This window comes from Notechis scutatus, chromosome 2 (genome assembly GCF_049901735.1).
Source record: "Notechis scutatus isolate UNSWTSFEM ecotype Mainland chromosome 2, rNotScu1.2, whole genome shotgun sequence".
Lineage (NCBI taxonomy): Eukaryota > Metazoa > Chordata > Lepidosauria > Squamata > Elapidae > Notechis > Notechis scutatus.
This window is the reverse complement of record NC_142010.1, coordinates 77,180,512-77,204,150: the sequence shown is the minus strand read 5'-3', so window position 1 is coordinate 77,204,150 and position 23,639 is coordinate 77,180,512. Positions and strand designations below refer to the sequence as shown.

General features: G+C 34.9%; 1 protein-coding gene across 2 annotated transcripts in view; it reads right to left on the bottom strand.

The window, feature by feature from the left end:
- Nucleotides 1–23,639, bottom strand: part of FLT4 (fms related receptor tyrosine kinase 4) — a 107,126-nt gene that overhangs the window by 29,399 nt on the left and 54,088 nt on the right. Inside the window, exons 11-18 of one of the 2 annotated variants that reach the window (XM_087955187.1) lie at nucleotides 20,077–20,212; nucleotides 10,773–10,881; nucleotides 8,717–9,076; nucleotides 6,811–6,957; nucleotides 4,718–4,849; nucleotides 4,283–4,389; nucleotides 3,600–3,735; nucleotides 2,579–2,683 (exon numbers count right to left, since the gene is read on the bottom strand). In XM_087955187.1, the coding sequence (XP_087811313.1) occupies nucleotides 2,579–2,683; nucleotides 3,600–3,735; nucleotides 4,283–4,389; nucleotides 4,718–4,849; nucleotides 6,811–6,957; nucleotides 8,717–9,076; nucleotides 10,773–10,881; nucleotides 20,077–20,212 (1,232 nt within the window). Of the gene's footprint in view, nucleotides 1–2,578; nucleotides 2,684–3,599; nucleotides 3,736–4,282; nucleotides 4,390–4,717; nucleotides 4,850–6,810; nucleotides 6,958–8,716; nucleotides 9,077–10,772; nucleotides 10,882–20,076; nucleotides 20,216–23,639 lie in introns of both variants that reach the window. The other variant, XM_026686267.2, reaches the window with a different exon arrangement.

Below are 23,639 nucleotides of genomic sequence, written 5' to 3'. Positions count from 1 at the left end.
ATTATATGAAGCAGTATATAATTTTACTCTTTTATAAGGGAAGTAATGTGTCATCCTGGATTTACAATCTTAGATTGATGATATACAGTCACTTGCTGCTTATGAATGTATATTAATGTAAGGGAAAGATTAATCACTATTATTCTATGTGATTGAAGTTTAATGCTGTGTTTTAAAACTGAGTTGTTACACACACTCACACACATATAAAATAATAATAAAATTCTGAAGCATATTGCTTCAGCTTAAGGCCATGATAAATATATTATGACAGCTCAATACAGGGATAGCTACAAATGGATGGATGTATAAATAAATTGAAATGATTACTGCAAAATCTAGTTCCATATCAATACTATTTATAAAGACATCAAATTTCACCTCAGATCTCTGTGACTCAGTAGCAATTTGCCATCATTTTAGTTCTAATTTCAAATCAAATCAAAACAAAACTAATCAAAACAATCATTTATTGTGTCTGTAATATCAGTCATCTATTATAAATAAAAATTATATAAGCTAACACATAAACACCCGTAAATGTTTGATTTAATTTCTGATTTAAAAAAAATTATATATACGTGGTACATTAACAGAACAGAAACTCAAAGTAGCGCCTTAATTGCCCCTCAGCTTGGAATTCTAACTATAAACCCTAGGACATTAAAACAAATTTAAAACTTTTTGATACACACTGAAGCAGATGGAATAAAAACTTCTTGGATCAAAAACTAGCAATGCTGGTAAAGAATACTCTGTTTTTTCCGTCAACAGCCACTGTACAAAAAATGGCACTTAAACCAGAGCAAAACCACAGTGTCCTACTGAAGCAGATACTGATACTACAAATACTGAATTGCAATAAGTCTTTTTTATTTTCAATGATTGAAAGATATAATCTTCGATCAGTGAAGATGCATCAGCATTTTATGATCATCTCTAATATAATATATAATATTCAGCTCCCAGCTCTTTTACGCAGGGACTCAGCAGTGTTATTTTAGTGCAGATTTTGGACTTGATTCTCTACATGATCTCCTTCAAGTCTGATGGTTAGTAATTAGTATTACTAATTTGTATTAGTAAATTTTGTAATAATAGCGGAAGCAATACAGGCAGACATGATGATTTTTTTTCACAAAGAAAAGCTCAAAACTCCCAGAAAAATTAGAAATACCACAACAAGGAGAAAAATAACCCTCTACAGTAGCAGTAACACTTTTCTAATTTCAGTGGAACAGTGACAATGGATGGAGCATAGCTTTAAGACCAAACTCTAATTACTAAAAGACCCTGATTCTGTTGTAATAGGTATTACTCAATGCCTAGCCCTTTGAAATAGTTTCCTTGGTTTTCCCTACCCTAATTCACATTGAGGTTAGGTTTTAGAATCCCCACAGAGAATTAAAATAAATAGAGATGTAAAAGCTGCAATTTAAAATGTTAAGTTGATTAGAAAAATCTGTTAGCACTTTCAAGTGCCTTAAGCCTTTTTATAAAATAAGATTCTATCAATATTCCATTATAGTACTTAGGGCCGAAGACATTAATCAGTTGTATTAACAGCTAAGCTACAAATAAGATATTCTGTTCTGTTAATTAAAATATTAAAATATCTTGTCTCCAACCATCTTTCCTTCATGTTTCTTCTTTTTACTTTTAACCCGACAACAATTATTTCTGGTAGTTTTACGGCACACAAACCCTCAATGTACACTATGCCGCATTTAGGATTTTGAAAAACGGAAAGAATTTATGTAGTTCTCTTGTTCCTGAGCAAGCACATCCAAACAGAGCAGAATGTTTGGTCTGTGACCTCAGAACTGTTAGACACGCCTCAGAAGTCATGTCTCCCTGTTGGAGTAATTGAACGACAATTTCTATCCATTCTGAGATAGGAAACACCAGAATTCCTAAGACAGGCATATAAGTTTAAAATTATGACACTCAAGTTAGCTAATAATTTAGTGCTTGCTGGATGGTAATCTACACACTTCTTGTTCAGAATCAGGCTATGCATTTAAGGAATTGCTCTCAATTTGAGTGTTCTGCTCTCTGAAGTCTAGTATATAGTATGCTTTCTTCAGTGTTCTGGGACATGAACACTATTTTGCTTTGTAGAAATGATGAACTATTGTGATGTTCTTTAATGAAACATCCAGAAATCATTATCGAAACATCATTTACAGGACAACTTATTTCAATTAACTCATTTTATTAGGTATTTATAAGTTGAATAGTTGGCTACAAGTGACTGCTTCCTGACCAATAATTGAAAGCTCTGTTGGGGAGAAAATTTAACAGATTTGAAAAGATGATTTTAGTTATTTGAAATTCAATGTTCACAAAAATTCTCATTTGTTTGCTAGATTTCTATCCTATCTCATGGAGACAGTGAAATATTATTTTAGTTCAGTAAGATCAGATTTGTGACTTCTCTTAATCAAACCACAGTTGAACATTCAAGAACGATTGTTAAAATCATGGGGAAATTGTCTTCCAGAAACAATTAGTATCTTGATGGATATTTCCAGACAGAGCACCAGTATTCTCATATTTATCCATTTATTTTGCCTACCTTTCAGCATTTTAACTGCCACAGTTTCACAGCTGTTGCTTTTGTTAATTCCAAACGCAGAGGCTTCCATTACTTTCCCAAAAGCCCCATGGCCCAGGACTTTACCTGAAAAAAAGTAAGAGGGTGCAAAGCAGGTTTTAAAAAACCCAGAGTGCAATTGGAGGAATTGATATAACTATTCACAATGACTTGAATGAGACTCAAACAAAACAGGAAATCGAGACAACAAAGAAATAAAGGTATGAAAAGGAAGAGGAAATAATGGCATTTTCACCATCTACAGGTGGTGCTGCCTTTTCACAGTAAGGGTACGGAGAGGAAGTGAGAAAGAGGCAGTGACAACAAAGCAAAGGAAGGAAATCACTAGCTGAAGCGGGATGTCATGTCTTGCTTTTGAAAAGAAAATACCAGAAAAGTGAGGGCATTAGACTGGCAAAGATGGCACTTCAATAACTGCTGTATCCACTGTCCATATACCTTTGGGTAGACCCACCCTGGCTGTACGCATACTGCAATCCAGAACACAGTGGATGTTGGGCTGGGGCCAGGGGTGGGATTCTACCGGTTCTGTCCACTTCTGTAGAACCGGTTGCTATGAAAAGCAGCAAACAGAGAGCATACATAGAACCGGTTCTATGTCTGCTGATGTTTTGGTCCACCCGCCCGCCCGGGCTCTGACCTGACCTTTATTTCCTGCGTTTTCAACCGCAGCTGCTTTGTGCGACACAGCTGCAGTTGAAAAAGCAGGAAAAAAGTGCTTTTCCAACCACTGCGCACCCGCATGCAGCGCTGCTCAGCTGTCCAGGCAGCTAGACGATGACAATATACACGCGTGCAAAATGTAAAATCACCGAACCAGTCGTTACACCGATCGGATCCCACCCCTGGTTGGGGCAACAAAAACTGTAAATCTTACTGTTGTTACAGTACGGCTCTACTTGCGGTACATGCCCTTATCCGCAATCAGAGTCCCCATGATTGCTATTCCTCTCTCACCAGCAAACACAATATTTTTGTGTACCTAATCGAAGCCTCTCCCGAGGAAATTCCCATTTGCTGGAATCATAGGTCAGGTATTCACACTGTTCTTCCAAAGGGACTTCATTTGGATTCATGATAATGGAAAGGTAGCCTGTCTTGATATCAGCATGAGCAGGCTGCAACACAAGAGAAAGATTGTGAAAGACTAGATTGTGGTCATTTTGTTTAGTTCTTTGAATCCTGATCCTTGACACTGGCTCTGCTTGTCTTAGCAAAAAGAAAAATGGTTCTGACGTCCAGTCACTCTATATAACATCTGCTAAAAACTGATTCATTGTGAGAATTTTTGTCCTATTAAGTTTGCTATACTTTATTTACAAACAAACAAACAAACAGCATGAGCAAATGTCAGACTAGGGGGCTCTATTTGGTTCTTTTCCACAGCAAGGCTAACCTCATTCAAGGCTGCCAGCCATTTTTTTCCCTGATAAAAAGCTGATAATTTTTGCCTGAAGGAGAATAAAAGCATGACAGTATTGGAATGGGACTACAGAAATGGCTATCCTATGTTATCTTCCCCAACAAGATGCCTTTCGGATGTATTTGCTTATATTGAATAATAATAAAATATCGTTCTGATTTGAAAGTTGGAGCTTTTTATGATTCTGCTTGCCAATACACCAAATCAAACATGCTAGAAAGAGGATGGAAAAGAAGCCTTACTCTCTTGATATTACAGAAGATGAGGATCAAGAGAATCCAGAAGAAGATGGCAATAACCCCAGTTCCGATTAAGATTACAATTTCGACATTGGTCCTGTCATCTGAGCCTATAGGTGAGGAGAAACATGAACAAAAGAAATAGAAGAATGATTAGAGCAGGCATATAACAAAACAAGGATACACACAGAGAGAAAGCCAACACACAGAAAGAGCCAAGGAGGAATTGTTGGATATTTTCCATGTTTTCTTTTGATTGGGCTAATTAGGCATAACCTTTTGGGATATAAATGGTGGAGAATGAAATTTGTTTTATTGCCCCAGTATGGCAAAAGGCCTTCCTTCCTTCCAAATTGTTTACCTTTCTTCTGCTGCTGCTTTATTTCCATATACACCAATCTCTCTATAAAATCAGAGGACTGAAATTAGTAATAGTACCTTCTACAGAAACACTGGCAGAGGAATTCACACAACCTTTGGCATTGCAGACACTGCAAAGGTAAAGACCAGCATCTTCTTCTCTCACCCTTTGGATACTGAGCCTCTGATTGGAATCTGCCAAGTCAATCCCTGAAACATGGAGGAAAAGAAAGGTATTCGGTTATGAATAATAGCATGTAAACCAACACCAGTCCTTTGTACCTTCATTCCTGAATTTATATACTATTTCAGGTAGCTGATTCTAAGCACCAGTGCTCATTGTTGGACCTTCCTTCCTTCCTTCCTTCCTTCCTTCCTTCCTTCCTTCCTTCCTTCCTCAAGTTTATATCGCTGCCAATCTCATGAAGGTGACTTTGGGTGCTACATACAATAAAAACTGAACAATTAAAACATAACTATAAGTAAAACCACAGGAGGGTATCTTCAAGGTCCTATATGCAACATAGTCATTTCATGGACTCCCTAATACCAAATTAAAGTTAATTTCTGAAAAATCAGTAGAGTTGAGGCCAATCTCTCTCTGGGGGTGGGGATAATGTTCCACAGAGCAGCTGCTTGCCTCCTGTATCCCGTCAAATGCCCCTCCAGCTTAATCTGATGGGAATGGGAAAATGTATTCAGGAGAGGGGGTCCTTGACATGACTTAGTCCCATGCCATAAATGTCTTTAAAGGTCAAAACCAGCACCTTCAACTGAACTTTAAGGAGATTGGCAACCAATGCTTCTCTGGAACAGATGCATTGGTTGATGTAACGCAGGGGTCTTCAAGCGTGACAGCTTTAAGACTTGTGGACTTCAACTTCATCCTCCAGTCATGTTAGCTTAGAAATCCTGGGAGTTGAAGTCCACAAGTCTTAAGCTTGCCAAGTTTGAAGTCCTTGATGCAGTGCTGGAAGTACACATAACTGCCTGCAATGCCATATTTTGCATCAGTTGAACTTTTAAGGTTCTAGATATTCATCAAAGGCAACCCCCATGGAGAGTGCATTAAAATAGTCCAGTGCTTCCAAACCTTTTCCTTCATTATCCAAAACTGCTAAACAGAAACTTTTTTTTACTTAATGTAAGTAAAATCTTTTGAGTCAATTTAAATATCCAATCTTTTGTGATTGGATAATAGGTTTGTGTGTCATTACCTAAAGAAAAGCCACTTTTACCTGGGTTTGAGAAACACTATCTGTTTGGAATGTGACCACAGCATGAGCAACTGAGACAAAACATTACTATTAGTAGTAGTAATAGTACTAATAGTATTAACCTTACTATTGGCACTTGGCAGTTTTAAAACCATATGTTCCCATACTAAAGTAATATCTATAAAACACTAGCATCCATCCATTTGGATGTACTTAGGAAACAATTCACATAGAAGATAACATGCTTTTTTCAAAGTAATAGCAATATGCATATAATAAATTACATTTGCTAATGTGAGAGTCTATTCTCATATGATCCGAAGAAAAGAGCCTGAAAAATTGCCAAAGCAAGAATAAACAGAAATTAGATCTTGCGTCCAAAAGAGGAGGTCTTTTTCAAACTTGGTGCAAATTTATTTTCTCTTTTGTCTAAGAATTTAATTTAGATGATGTACCTTGAAAGCACCAGGTTGGTAAATGCTGCTTTTATGTATGCAAATAGTTTATTTGGATTGCTGCCCATATTTCAAGCATGGACATTAATGTATTTGTAGGAAAGGGAAGGTTCAAAGAAACTGAAGGAATAAATTCTGAATTGCCTGTTTGTTGCTTGGAGCTTTTCACACACTCCTCACAATAATTTATATTTTTTTCTACATTTTTCAGGTTCTATGTACTAATTATAGATATTTTTTTCTTATACATTGTTGTATAAACTAACAGGTATATGTGAATGATTTTGAGGATACACTGTAGCACCAGGTGTTTGTCCTTCCTTCCTTCCTTCCTTCCTTCCTTCCTTCCTTCCTTCCTTCCTTCCTTCCTTCCTTCCTTCCTTCCTTCCATCTTGAATGGTTTGAAACTTTCAAGCTTCTGCATTTCCAGTCATAGCTGTGCAAGTATTCTGTCCACAAATACTCCATTCCTTAAACCCATGAAACTAACCAGCCGTACCTGAGACTTTTTCAACCAGCTTTTCATCTTTATACCAGTTGATGTTTGGAATGTGCACACCATCCACCTTGCAGCGCATCTCTATAGAATCACTCACATTCACCAGGATGTTTGACAGGTTCTGTTTCAACTTGGGCATCTCTAAAGCTGAAGCAATGATATTAAAGGAACAACGATGAGATACAAGAAATGTGAGAATAAAGCACAGGTGCTCTGTACAGGGAGAGCTGAACACTTTCTTGAAGAGAGCATGTTACAAATAGCATAAAAATAGAAAATAAAAAAGAACCCTGGTCATGGCAAATCAAAGCAAAGATTGCTCTTAATCCATAAAGCATTTGTGCCATTTCTACTATGTGATAAAAAGAGGCCAATTAAAATCTTCAGGTGATTGAGATATTAATTTACTTTGAAAGCCAACATAAATACAACCTTCCTGAACACCATAACAGGCTGGGTTCTTCTAATAATTTGTATAGCATTTTTTCCTAAAAACTGGAACATCTGGCTTATTCCAGTTATCCCTGGCACTGTTTCAATCTCAATATGCAATTTTTCCTCTCCAAATACTTCTCTGATTGATTTTTTTTTTACTGTAGTTTCTGGGCACGACTGGCTTATGTTGTTTCAATCTAGTAGTAACATTATAATTGTTACCAATGTAAGTGGCAGGAAAACAGAACTTGTTTTACAATATTTTCCCTTATGTTCTCTTTTCAAATTTGCAGGCAGGAAATCCATGGTTGCTCTTTTTTCATTGTGCATCTACCCAACTGCATAAATATTAAATATGACACAATATTGTTTCTAAAACTGCATTCTGGCTCAGCTGAAGTAAGCTAAAACAGCAACATCAATGGGTTCAGGAAAATTGAAAAGTCAATGGATTCTACTGCACGCCTAAGTGTCTATTACCCAACTTTTTTTTTTTAAAAAAAAGCAAAATAAAATAGCAATTTCTTCTTTTCCCCCTGCAATTACTGCCTTATAGACAACCTGTGGCACGTGCACATACTATACATACAAATGTGGAAATACATGCTACATATTTCTCTTTCACACATGGATAGCATTCATTAATTATAACACAACATTAGTTTCCTTTATAAACATGGGAAATATTGTACCACTTTCACTGTTGGTGATTTTTTAAAATATATCTGTTGACTCACATCTTCTAAATGTATATTTTCTAAATGTATATTTTCACTATGTTTTTCTCCTTCAGTTAGGATTGATAGCCAACTTTGAACTATGATTTTGTGAAGCAAACATTCTAGCTTGTCACTAACATTATCAATGAAGTTATCATGCTTTAACAAAGCAGGTAAATGTGTTAGCATTGTGCTAGTGTTATTCACAATTCTGCATAAAAATATGGGAGCATTTCTTCTTATGAAATAACACTTGAATAAGAAATTTAATAACTCTATTTCCAAGCAAGTCTCCTCAGAATAATCTGAATCCAAATGATAGCCATTTTGGGAAATGGTGTAACGCTGGACATTTAAGATCACAACTATTCACAAATCACCAGACCTACTTTGAAATAATGAGGGAGACATATTCTGTACTTGGACAACATTTTATTTGTCATTTCAGCCATTACTTTTTTCCTCAGCATAGCTACTGCTATGAGGACTCAGGTTATTTCCATCAAAGAAATCTAATTCCATCTGCCTCAAGTCTCCAAGAATTATCTATGTTCCATAAAGTACCTGGAGAGAGAGAGAGATCTATAACCCAGAGATTAATTTCAGGTCATTTCAATCCAGAATAAATCTGATTGGTTAGAATTCTTCACAGTGTTGCCCTTGTTTTGCATTAGCCAAATCTGCATGTTACAGTGCATCTTTCAGCCCAACAAGGTTTTCCCTATTAACTTGACTTTTTCAGTGGTCCTTACCATGTACAGAGATATATCTTTTGTGGCAGTGTTTTTCATTGTTTTCTCTGTTTTGCACTTCACATACATAGTCTCCTTCATCTTCTAGAGAGATACTTGGGATGGTGAGTGTCAAAGCAGCATAATTGGAGTTAGGTTTGAAATTCAATTCACCCTGCAGCTTCATTGCATAATGGTGGACATTCTTGCAATCCAGGACTAGAGGGTTGCCTTCTTCATAATTTAATCTTGAGAGATTGAGCCGGTACCACTGCAGGTTTTCGTAGGTATAGTTATCGGCATTGCAACTTAGTCTCAGGTCTTGTCCCTCAATGGGCTCCTCGGAAGGCTCAGACTCAATTTCAAATCCATTTGGTATGGCTGCCAAGACAGCAAGAAAAGAAAACAAATATTCAATCACTAAAACAGATGTGGTTTTACGAATGCTAAAATGCCTGTTCCCAATTCTGCTTATACAACACTGCTGCCCTTATTTACTTTGGGCTACGTGTTTTACAATTGTAGCAAATCATTTAGCATTTTATACATTTGTTTTAATGCACGACCAATCAAAGATCTCTGAAATTTGGGCGTCAAATATTCTGGTTGCACTGCGGCTTTGCATTGTACACACACACACACACACACACACACACACACACACACACAATTGTGAAGTGTTTGGTACTCTGTGAACTTAGTTGTTTGCTTGGAGACATTTCATTACTCAAGCAGGTAACATCATTTAATACTAGTAAGTGTAGAGTTTGCTTCTTCTTTATATACAGTAGCTTGCTCTGCCTGTGTATTGATGGAGGTGTGGTTTTCTCCTTGATTATTAGGGTATTGTTTTCTATTTAATTGTTTGTATGGTGTTAATCCCAACTTATCTGGGTATTAGGGAAGAAACCCTACACTCATTAGCACTGATGATTTTTGTCAGGTAATTAGATGTTTACAAGCAAACAGCCAAACTCACAAAACACCAAGGACTCTGCAGTTCAACCCTGAGCTATATATATTCTCATCTGTTGAACAGATAGAATTGAAATAAATGATCCATTAACAACTCTAATCCAGGCAATGATAAAAGAATTACTATGATTGTATAGTTACAGTTTCACATTGAAACAATGTCAAGTTCTGTGTTACCAAAAAGGAAATCTATTTACAGGCACTATAGTACTGATAAATAGTTCAGATTAAAATCAAGCCCTATTATCTCATTGGCTAAATTCATATAACATGCTTATCTCAAATCCTAATTATCAAAACACAGTGATTATATTCACGTAATACTCCATGCCCGAATTTCAGTTATGGATTAACATGATTGCCTGCTCTGTTAACACAATGGCTAAACTGCACTCTGAAACAGAAATCATTAAATCACATTTTAGCTTAGTTTAATGGTTGTGCAAACTGCTGTCTGTCTGTCTCATATTTGTTCCATTAGTAAACAAAGATGTTTTTTAGAAGCCCTGAGGATTCAGTGAGCAAAATTCAAAACCTCAGCTTCTAAAATATGGAAGTATGCAGATTCTATTCAATAGGCAAGGCACTAGGTGGTGCTACTGTACCAGAAACACTTGGAAATGGGCAATGCCAGCTTTTTAAAATAACCTGAATGTGTAAGTGTGTTAATAGAAAGGCAAATCTTTCTTTGCTCTAAAACATCTCTCAGTTTGCTTCTCTACCTCACATGACTTTCAACGTATAATGTCTTAAATATTTTGTCATAGATGTTTTTGTTCAGATAAAGCACTTTAAAATACAAACTCAAGCTGTGCAAACTCAATTATATAGATTTTTATAAAGTGAATTTTTCAAAAGTCTAAATTTTCAAATGAAAATTATAACAAATTTTGGTTCTGATAATGATTTGGACTAGCAAACAATAAATGTATGTTTTAACGCTCTATATTGCTTAATTATGAAGACACAACACCAAACATACTTTGATAAACAATTTCCATTCAGTGATTTCAAAAAGATTAAGGAGTCTCAAAAATTCTTTAAATTCTTCAAATGTTATATAACAGGTTGTTTAAGTGAATTCTGTTTTGAAGATACTCACTTGTTACATAAAAGTAGATCAATCGTTCATCACGACCTACTTTGTTGGAGGCTACACACTTATACATAACAGAAACATTGGCTTCTTGGACAATTAAGTTGCTGATGGTCTGAGGAAAAAAAATATGAACAAATATAGGTTTTTTCAAAGATTTTTTTTATCCTGCCTTTATTATTGTTTTTCTTTTATTAGTGTTTTTATTACATTTATATGTCACCCATCTCACTGTTGTAGTGACTCTGGCGGCTTACAGCATAATAAAAAGATATAAAGCTTAATAAAGGCTAAAAAAACCCAAGAGGATGGGCAACATGGGGTAGGGATCTCTCTGTCTCATCAGCCAACCTCAACCTAGTACACTCCTATTGGAGCCACAGGTTAACTAGCAGAACCAAATCTAAAGACTCTTCCTGAAGGCCAGGAGTTTATAAAGAACTCAAAGGGACATTCATACCTAATACTCCTTCCTTCTCCGATTTTCTTCACAACAACAACTCTGGGAAGTGAATTGGGCAGAAAGAGAGTGACTGGCCCAAAAAAAAAAAGTCACCCATCTGGCTATCATGACTTAAGGTGGGGATAGAATTCAATATCTCTCATCTTTTAGCTGATGCCTTAACCATTAGATCAAACTTGTATTGTAACTCCAAGTTTTTAACTTGGAAAGATATAGGACTTTCACCTGTCCCTACACATTTTTAAAGATTACTATCCTCATAGCACTTCTTTCCTGTGGAAAATTGTGCAATAAAATCATTTAAGGTTCATGCCAGTTGTCCACACAATGTGCTGTTTCTTTTATCTCTGCATTTGGTTTCACTGGACGTGTGCTCAGTATGAATATTCTTCAACAATCTGCTACTGTTGAAATGCTGCTGTTGCACTGAGATATCCTCCTCAGTGAAACAGCAAAATCCATTCATGGTCCTTTTCTTATTTAGGGGGACTAGCATAGAAGAAGATTTAATAGGGAGAGACATCAGAAAACCACAGCTTACAGATCAAACACCTTCACCACTGCGGGACAAAGAACAGATGAAAAACACCTGATGTCTGCTCATGACTTCTGCAGAATATATAGAGTGTAATATACAATAGGCAGAATGCTAATTTAAATTATAAATGTAATGGTCCAGGATATATCAACAAACGGTAGGTTCTGACATATCCAACTACATTAATATTAAATAGGATAAATCTCCATTGGAGATTCAGGTAGATAGGCACATTGGATAATGTCTTTCAGATACAGAAGTTCTATGAATACACTAGTGCAGGTAAGTGCCAGAGTTTAAATAACAAAACAATTGTAATTAGTTTATAAGACAATGGAAGCTCACAATGGATGCATAACCTGGATAGCTGTACATTATTCTAGACTTCTGTGATAAAACTGTGTTTCACAAATAAGGCAATATATTGTTAACTTGTTCATTTTTAAAGAAATTTTTAAAGTAAAGAAATGTGAAGTTTTAAGTACAGCTTTGCTTTATTTTTCATTATGTCTGTCAAGAACTGGAATATAGTGATTAGTGAATCAGAATTCCTGTTCAGCATTTCCAGAAACAACAGAAGGGTAGATCTAGTGAGAAACATCATACTTGATGTCCTACCATCATGCAGATATTAAAAAAGTCCAGAGAATAGTCAGGAAATTCATGAAATTATTAAACCTAATGAAGTTTTGTTCCCAAAAGCATTGGGGAACATATTGCTTGGAAAAACTGTGGAGGGGAAATATTGTTTTCAGAAGGAAAATAGTTTTATTGAAATTTTTTTATTGAAATTAAACTTTATTTAATGTATAATACTTGCTCTCTTGTTTCAGCCTCCTATGAGCCGCTCAACAACAAAATATAAATAAATACACACTTTCATAAACAACCCAAAAAGCAAAATTCATATAATCATTCAATATAGTCCAACATTTAAATATATTTTGATCCTTCCACATAAGATAATACTTAATATTTAAATTTCTCAATAAATCTTTCCTAACTAATTCTGTAATGGAGAAAGTGTTTTATTATTTTAATTACATTGTCTAATTCAACAGTAGTAATGTCTTAGAGGGGCAGATGTCCATTATTTTATTTTAGTACTTCTTATATTTTTAATTTTAAAAATTATCCTGCCTTCTCATACAAAGAATCACCAAAGTCTATCAGTATATAAAACATATTAAAATGAATTACTTTTGAATAAAAGGAAAAGAAAATAGCTTTGAAACTCACAAATTTGCCACATTTTAAAGAAATGGGTGGGGAAACATTGATATTATTATTGTTACAGCCCACTAATTATTAATAATTTGTTAAATTTATATGGTTTCCCATCACAAAATACATTACTCTGGGCAGCTAACATCACTTGAAAAGAGAATAAAAGCAATATAATAAAATTATTTGAATGATAACCTGTATGCAGGAAATTTACTCCCCTTCTTTCCATTCTTCTAAAGAAATATACTGTACCTTTCATTACATCACACTAATAAACATATTTTCCTGTATATCACAGTATTAGCAATATAATATAATGTCAAAATAAAACAATCAGACTGAAAAATCTGCATACTAATAAAATTCTCCTGTTTGTCTGTTTGTAACCTTCAATTACCCAAAAAAGTGCATCATACAGGAAACAATTTTTAAAGTAAGTGGACTTACTGAAAGAATGCTTCCAAAATCCCGAAAGGACCCATTACTCCTATGGAATTGAAATCTGAAGAAACTTCAAACCAATTGCATTCACAAACCTGTAACCATTGCAGATTTGGTGTGCTGCCATAGTCAGCTGTGGTCAGGTGATTGTGATTTCTAACCCTGTTATTTTCCCACAAGTAAAGTCAGTGGGGAAACTGGCAGGCAGGAAGTCAAAAGTTGATCCTGGTCCTACTGTTTCCCCCCCAACTGTGGTCATTCTGTTTAGGTAAGGAAACAGCTATGAAAGAATGACCTAACAAGTTTTATTTTATTATTTATTTATTTATTTATTTTTATTTGTCAATTACTTACAAGATAACAGGTATAAGTAAAAACATAGTTATGAATACATGGATACATATAAGAAAAATAAAAATATATAAAAGAAACAATAGGACAGGAACGGTAGGCATGTTGGTGCGCTTATGCACGCCCCCTACAGACCTCTTAGGAAAGGGGTGAGGTCAATAGTAGACAGTCTAAGGTTAAAGTTTTTGGGGTTTGTGGGTCATCTTGTTATAACTTAAAAACAACTGCGAACTAATTTTGGCCAATTTGTTAAAAACGTTTCTTCCTTTCAATTTGAAAAAAGAAAACACAAATAAACAAGTGTTAACAAATTAAGAACCCCAAAAGAACTTCCCCCACAAAACCTAACACGAATGTTGGAAAATAACTTAGATCATCAAGCTATTGCTAGAAGTTAAGTGTAAACTTCTCTTTTCCATGCCATATAATATTTTTTAGATAGTGCTATGCCTCCAAAGTCCTGATGTCTTGCTAAATTGCAAATGCATGGATTGGAATTTCAAGGTATTTTCAAATCTTTATGCATCTGCTGCTTTTTTCATCCTGGTACAGGATGGAAATGTAGATTACACAATGTGCCAGATAATCACTTGGGGCAAATAAAAAATTGAGAAGAGAAATGTAGCAAATGACTAATCAAAGCAGTATTACCAAATCCACTTCTTTTATTCTTCAGATAAACTTTGGAATACTTGGCATAAATCAATTTGAATTTTACTTGGCGTAATTCAAATCGAAGCAGAACAAGAACATGGTTCTTTCCTTCCTATCATCATTTCTCACCTTTTTGTGAGGAATTCCTGACTGTAGTACTTGAACAGGAAGTAATCATGGAGGGACATATGAAAACAGGAAGTGACTTGAGGAAACTGGAAGCCATTCGTTTGTTCTTTTGCCTGCATCACTATCATGGGCACAGTTTGGTAGCTGACACTGTCACTTAGAATAGGAAACTAGTCACAGGAAGGCATGCATGATCTTGGCGCTTTATTATATTTACCACCATAGTGGAAAGAAACAATTTTAAAAGCTGGCTGTTTTTTTTTTTTTAGAAGGTAATAGATCAAGATATTAAAAAAAACCTCCCTAAAAGAAATTATGGATGACATCCATTGGAGATCCACTGGAATGTCTCATATTCCAAAATACCACCTCGCCAACAAAACCATTTGTTTAGATATATGCTGGATATGATGATGGCAGGCTTACTAATTAAAATCAGTTTTAAGGCTGATGTACATTAAACTTATGTGTAGGGGTGACATACAGAACAGTGGAGAATAATGGACAGGAGGAAGTGAAGAGCTGTTGCTGGTGCTTTTCACTCCTTAAATAAATTGCCTTAAGAATTCCTCCCCTCCCCGGTGAAGGAGAAACAGAAAATAACTGGCTTTAACACATAAGGCTGGACTGCAATGAATTGAGAACCAAAAACATGAATGGGCGGAAGATTTTTCCAATCCATTAAAGAAACTGAATAGCTCTTCTGATAACTGCTCTTATGCAATGCTCTTTCAAACAATTCCAGTGTATTTACTGCAAGAAAATGCTTAGTGGCATATTACTATCCAAGCAACTTGCTCATAGACAGTTTTATTAACTAAATCAATGCAGACATTTCATGGTTCCATTCATGGAATTATTTTTCAACAATCAGTCTGATTTAGGAGTGGAAATGAAATTCAATATATATTCCATTGTGAAATAAATGAATAGTGTACCAGCAAATTTGGATACTATCTTTATAATCTGCAATTCTAAATAATACAGTCTGCAGTATTTTGGTATACATCCAGATTTTATATACATATCATAGATTTGCTGGTGTTGTATTTGCCATATAATTCTACTGTATTATAGTAGGCAGGACACAGGTCAGTGAATATATATGCCGCAAACAGAAGGTTCCCTTTTAAAATCCTTAATATTTCCTTTGCCAATAAGGAGAACTATTGCCCAGATGGTGATAGAGAACCTGCTCTGGTTGTTTTTCAACATTATTGACATGGTTACTTTCTCAATTAGTTACAAGCTGGACACTGTTTTCCATTCTTCCTCAATGGCTGGTTCCAGTTGGTAGTGACTTGTCAGCCTTTCAAGGTAGACCAAGCCAGGAAACCACAGTGATTGGATACTAATACTACTTTTATTATAAGCCACTTTTCTTTTAATAATATAAACAACCTATCTATTTTTCTTTCTTTCATTCATTCACGATCATTTATTCTTTTTCTACTCCACTGTGCAATACTCCATATGCCACTGTCATGCCCAAGATGCCCAAAAAAGTATTGAACTTCATACCCTCATGCCTTTGAAGCTTTCAGCTTTACTAACCTTAGTTGTGTAGGTATTTAATATACTTTGTGAGTAAACGTGTGGTTATCTATCCACCAACTATGAGGTACATGCATATCATTGGTATGTGCTCAGATGGGTGAAATGTAACATGTTTAAATTCTGTCTTCCATATCTTCTTTATTGCCTCACAGAAAAATAATATTTTGGAAGTGGTACTTTAAAAGATCTGGAATTTGGGAACTGTTTTACCAGAAAAATCTATCCTCAATGTCTTTTTTTAAATTAATGCACAGAGGTATGGAAAGAGCAACAGAAAACTGGCAACTGAAGAAGAAAAATATTTTATTTTATGAGGATAAACTGGAAGGAGTGACAAATTTAAAGAGTTAAGTGACATTAGGATGGATCTTTACCAGTTTGATATATATAAGTGAAATAATGTTTTAATGTAGCTCTTTGTATTTGTAAAGTGAGTCTGAAAATGTTGTTTTCTTTATACAGTTTTCTTTCTATATAATGCGTGAGTAATTTCTAAAGCTTGCAAAATATTATTGAAAGTATCTATGTTAAGAAATTTTTTTAAAAGATGATTAAAATTTATTGATTTTATAATATTGTTAAAGAAAAAATTAGTTTTAAAATGGATGTAAAGAATCTGAAAGAGTATACTGAATTTTGCTTATAGCAATAACAACAACATTTTGACTTATATACTAATCCATAGATCTTTATAGTCCTTTCTGAGTAGTTTACAATTTTATCAACCTTGGAAGGATGGAAGATTGAGTCAACCTTGAGCCAATCAGGATCAAGCTCCTACCAGTGGGCAGAGTTAGCCTGCAATACTGAATTTAATCACTGCGTCACCATGGCTAATATTAATGATAGTTTATAATGATTAATAAATGCAATTAGAATATATATTACTTTCCACAACAAGCAAAAAATGTAAAGCTGCTTAAACTGATTGCTTTATCTGAAGAAATTAGTACTATATATCTAATTTTATTTTTATTTTTATTTGGAAATCACTTCTGGATTTTGTGTTTGTGATGGGAAAAATACTTTGATTTTGGTTTTGCTGATTAAATAGGTTTGTTGTTGTAGAAATAGCTAGTATATAATATTGCATAAAAGTAAAAGGTTGAGGTTGCAATTTTATTATCTTCTACTGAGTAACGAAAATCAAAAGTCAATGCCTTTTTTCCTCCCTTCTACCCCACATTTTCTCTTTCCCCCATTTCCCTTCCCTTAGTTCCCATTGTTTTTATTTTCCTTTGTATTTTATATTCTGATAAAATAATACAATTTTGATAAAAAGGAAAAAGAATATTATGAAAGTGGCACTTTAAGAGACCTGGATTTGGGAACCATATTGCAAGAAAAATCTATCCTCAATGCCTTTTTTAAATTAATGCACAGAGGTGTGTAAAGAGTAACAGAAAACTGGCAACTGAAGAATTTAACTAAAGAGTAGGTACTATTTTTCTGGCTCAATTTAGAAGAGATAAGCAGAACTTGTATGTAACATAAGGCAATGCCAATTTCAATAACCCTGGTACTAGATAATAACAATACGAGATAATTAAATAGCAATGCAGATTTTAAAGGGATTAAAAAGTCATCCATCTGAATTTAACAATGTAATTTCATAATTTAATTTAAAATGATTCTGATGTGAGCACCTCTCTGTACCCATTGACTGCTATGATGGCTGCCTGTAGATGTATGGACCCAGGGAATACATATCTGAATACAGGCATCGCCTCCTTACTTCCTCCTTTACTCAAATGAATGCTTTCCTCAACTCATGAAGCAACAGTCTAAGCTTAGGAATAGGTGTAGCTTCTTTAAGAAGCATCTGACAAATACAGAGAAGGTGTTGACAAGAAGTCTGAGACTCCTTTTTTAAAAAATTGGTTTGTCAATTGCTTACAAGATAATAGGTATAAGTAAAAACATAGTTATGGATACATATAAGAAAAATAAAAAAAGAAAAGAAAAACATTTGAAAAATACAATAATAGACAAAAAAGCTGAAGAGTGGATGGCAAGAATGACAAAAAAGAAGAAAAAAACCAGACAGGAAAAAAAAAAGAATCGAACCCATACAAATAGGGCTTCAATCACTGTCACCAAAGGCCTGTGCTAAATTTTCATAGGCCTTTAAAACAATAGCATGGAAGGAATCTTCTGGACCTCAAGGGAGCCTCATTATGAAGGGCATGTCTTGCTAACAGAGAAAACTTGCTTGTGGAATCCTGATAAATGGCATTATTTAATTGAAGGAACTGGGAATGCATCAACCCTGCCAGATCAAATTGGCCAGGCAGATACTATGGGAAACAGGCAGTCCCTCAGTAAGCTATGCCATGTAAGGCTTCTTAGGTAATGATCAGCACCTTGAATTGAACCAGGAAACAAACTGACAACCAAGGCAGGTCATGAAGAAAGGTGTTACATGGGCATACTAAACTGTACCCATCACTGCCTGTGTCACCATATTCGGGACCAATTGAATCTTCTAGATGGTTTTCAGTGGCAAGCCTATATAGAATGTGCTACAATAATCAAACCATGAGTTGACCAGGCCATGAGTAATCTTCTAAAGCAGTGGTGTCAATGTTGCGGCACACGGACCAGATGCATCATGCACTGACCACGCCCACCCCCGCTTTAGCGAAGGGGAAACGTTGCGATATGTCATGTGACGACGATGTGGGTTTGACACCCCTGTTCTAAAGGATTCCTCAGACTCAATTAGTGCACCAGACAAAACTGTACAAAGGTCTTCCTGGACACAGTTGCTACTACTTGCTAATTGAGGAGCTGTGAGTTAGAGAAAACCCCAGATTGTGTGCCACTATTAAATGGAGAACTGCAACTCTATTCAAGCTCAGAGATGGAATATCCCCAGATCTGGGTAGGCCAAACACACAACCATTTGGTCTTCACTGGATTGAGATGGATATGGTTCCTCCCATCCAAACCAGCAAAGGTTTTAGGAACTCAATTTTCTCACTGCTGAAAGATATAATTAGGTAGCATCAGCCTTACTGATGCTATATTTTTTTTTCTTTTACTTGCAACATTTTTCATACTTGTCTTGTTGCTTTTTCTTTAGTTTATATTATTTCTTATTTATCTTTTGTTTCTTTGTAAATCTTTAATTAAAATTATATACATACTATCAGTACTATCTCAGTATAATTTAATTTCTATCTGTTTAGAGGGATAATAAGAATTTCATCTGTGTATCAGCATATTTGGCATATACAGACAAAATATTATAGTACTTTCTCATGTTTCTTAATTTCAATAAACACTTCCTGTATTAAGACCTAGTCTTATAAATTGCTTTCTATTGATCCCAACCACAGAGTTAATTATAGATATGCTATTAACTGCATGGCATGCATTGTTTATGTGTAAACACTAAGCAGATAAAAACCTTCAACCAACCATAATAAAGTTACACCTCAATAATGCTAAAGGGTTTGTAATATGAAATCCTGTTTGGGAAAGAAAGGTAGGTTGATTCTCAAGACTTCAAGAACATGCAGGATAGCTCAGGAAATATACAAAGCATGGATAGGTGTAACATTGGTCTGATCAAATCCAAATCTTGAACACATTCTTTTTTATGATTGTATTCACTAGTATACTATGAAACCAATTTCATCATGAGATTTTTCAATAATTTCATGACACATATTCTTTTCCATTAATTGATAAGTTCAGTCAAAAGACTGAATAATTTTAGTTTTTCAAAACAAACTTGCTCAATTCATTCCTCCTTTCCCAATTCTTCTTCTTCAACTTTTCTTTAGGTGTTGCATTAGAATGGAATGAACCGTATATCAAAAACTGGTAATATAGGAAAGACAATACAGTTTGAATTTATGTTAAAAAAACAGCTAATACTCCATTTCATAAATCTGAAGTGCTTCTCTTTCCAATGGAGAAAGAAAACAGGGAAATGGCCTCACCTTGTTCCTTCCTTCCACTAACTCTGTCCAGGTGTCAATGCTTTCAATGGGGTTCACAGCATCAATCTGTGACACATCCTTCCAGTCCTTACATTCAGGCATCCGGTCTCTCTGATGGCGTTGTACAGCCCTTGGTCTACTTCAGTTTACAGTTTATGTAGTACCCAAAAAAAAAGAAAGAAATTGAAAAAATAAGAGACCCTAAGAAGGAATCAGGGAAAGCAGATATATTTAACAAGACAGAACTTGATAAAATTTTGTATGCATGCACCTAAAAGGGATATGATAATTTTTTCCCCTCTGTAATGAGGCCAGAATGTTGGGGACATCTACTAAAATTGATTAGTAGCAAGAAAGGAAGAATACAAATAGACCTCCATACAATTTATCATTTGTTATAACATTTCTCCATGTTTATTATGATGGCTGTTAACTCAGGCAGCTTTAATAGGATTGGCAGCCGTAAAGAATTTACAGAATCTTGATATCCAATGACCAGCAGATACCACTTTTGGGAAAGTGCAAAAGAAGAAAACATTCAAAGAAAGAAGATAACTACAAGTACCGTATGTGGGCAGAGTCCTTGGAAAATTTGAACATATCAAGAACATAATGGTTATATGTGTTCAGTACAGATGATGAGCAGAAAACAACTTTTTGTATTTCAGTACACAGCACAAATGAGAACCTGTTTTTAAAAACAGGAAATCATTATGAAGTGGGATAAGCAGAAAAGTTGTGGCCTTGGAAGACAGTGCTCATAAATCACTAGCTCCTCTTCCTTTTGACAGAGCTACAAATAATTCTGATGGGACTGGAAATGCCCTGATTTCCTTAACCAGTCACACTACATAGTTATGACATTGGTATTTTTATAGATGCTCCACTTCCTTCTGGGTCAGTGATACTTGCTATCACACTCTCTTCAACTGTAGAGGCCCCTTTCTGCCTCAACAATAATAAATGTTTGCTGCCCATTGTCCTAATTGAAGGAAGAAGGGGACAGTTTGATTCCTGTGCATTAGCCATCTTGAGATAGAGATCCTTTCATTGTCTTTGTCCCAAAAATGAATTTCACTGTATTGGGGTCTAGCATGTATTGTTAAACAATGCTTCCATGTAAAACAAAAATCCATAAACTGGACAACCAGGAAAAACCCTAGACAAAGCTAAAATGTAAGAGAGTCATAAAGAACAGGCCAAGCATCATAACACTGAGGCTAGAAGGTAGCTTTTACAAAGTTGCATTATCCATATATCTGCTTATGCTAAACTGACCAGAAAAAAAGTGGTTAACCTGTCTGCCTCTCAGCCTACATTAAGTAGGCTATGAGAAGTCATAAGATTTCAGGAGCTTCTTTTAGCAACTGCCCGACTTTCTTGATTTATTTGATTAATTCAGTGTCAATTGTTAGTAGCTACCCAATAAAGCTCTAGAATGAACTGTCCCCAAACTGGCCTTTCAGGTTTCCCAATGTTTCTCCATCACCACTGTAAACAAGACCATCCATCTTGCTGCTGGTCATCATCTTCTTTTTCTTCTCACTTCTTCTAGCAGTATGGACTTCTCAAATAGTCTGACATTTGGTTTCAAATACCATACAGGGTTGACACACTGTGCTAAGCCATATGTTGTTGGTTTAAGGTTTATCAAACTATGAGACCACAGCCATTTATTTACTTAATAAATCATAATTGAACAAACTATGTCTTAACACAATGTTTGTTTAAACCAAATAGTACTCTCTCAGCAATTTTTTTTAAAAAATACTGACTTAAATTCAAATGTTCCATTAATTCCTTTTACAAATCTGATTTCCTCTATGTAGCTGCTGAGTTCCTAATATTATTCTTTTAGAAATTATTTATTTTCACTCATCTTCTTTACTTTAGAAAATTATTTAGTTTGTTGTCTTATAACTAATTTGGCTTTCTGCTTTAAACACACACATCTCTGTGTCCAAAACCATTTTAGTTGAGATTTTAGATTCCACTTTGACAAGCAGCGGCTGAATTTCCACTTACAAAAGCAGTGAAGATTTTCCACATGTATTTCTATATTTCTTTTCACTTATATATTTAGATATTATCCAGCCCTTAATATTGCAATTAATCATTGTGGTATCTAAAATTTGCCTAAAACTTGCATACAAATGGAATCTTCTATAAGAGCCCAGATGAATAATCCAATTCTGATTCCAGCTTCCCACCATGGCCAACTAGAAGACCAACCACAGAATATAAGAAATGATTACTTTTTTGCTGTGATTTCCCAGCAACTGATATTAATTTTGTTATGCAATAGATTAAATTACAGTTCTGTGTGGTCCATTTAAGAGTTCCTCGGGATCATTTGTAATATCTGAATTATTGTGCTTTTCCAATTGGACTGAGAAACAAATAGGCTTGATGAAGCAAGAACAAGAGCATTATATATATATTACATTATATATATATATTATATATATATATATATCTTAAAGCCTCTAGAGAAAAACTCTTGATTTACACAAATTCTCTTGATTTACTATGGCTTGAAAATCAAATATGAAACTTTTTTTACTTACACTTTTTTATTAAGCTTACTGAGTTTTTTGTTATAGCAAGGATACAGCTTATATGTTTATCAGAAGAGTGTTTTTCCTTTATGTTAACAAATAGAAAATGTATTTCCAGCATCTGTCAATAATCAGTTTTGGAATTTAATAGTGTTAAATATGTACAAACCTACTATAAAGTCTCTGCTAGACTTGATTATCAGCTTTCATCGAACTACAAGGGAGTTTACTTTAACTTTAAATATCACCTTCCATTTACTCATATAAAAGTCTTATATCTTAATATTAATAGAATCGTTTAAGGGATAAGGATTACAAATGGCATGAATAGATTGAGTTCATGTATTATTTTGGTGAGTAATAAAGCTACTGAAATACACTTCTGAAAACTTTCCCATTAATCTTCGAAGTCTGCTTTTAAATCAAACATTAAAACATTTTTCTATTATTTTCTATTTAGTAATCTTCAGCCAGAACATATAGAATTTTCTATAGATGAACATTAAAAAAAAATCCTACAGAGCTGCCATTTCTCCTTTTTTCTCTTACTTTGTACAAACAATCATAATACTGTGTTTTCTCTAAACAGAAAATAACAGGATCCTGCATTATTTTGGACAAGAAGAAAAGGTGCAATGGACTACATGGGGTGCTCACGCAACTGCCAATTGGCAACTCTGTAAACCTGCCACACCAACTTGGCAAAAGACCCATTTGGGTTAAGACCCTGTTAGGAGGTGCTAGATATTGCACTTGATTGGAGGTGTTAAAAGACCTCTCTGAATCCAAATCCACAGCTGTAGAAATAGGATGTTCAAGGATGGAAGAACTTAAAGCCTTCCTCTGTCAACAGCACGCTTTCAGTTCCAATCTGAAATTTTCGAGTCCAGTCTTTTCCATGTGATTTTTAAACATAAAAAGAGACCTGACCTAGCTCTTGGTCAATATTATGGTCCTGCCTTTACTAAACCAAGGACAGATTATATAATGTAAGAGTATTCCACT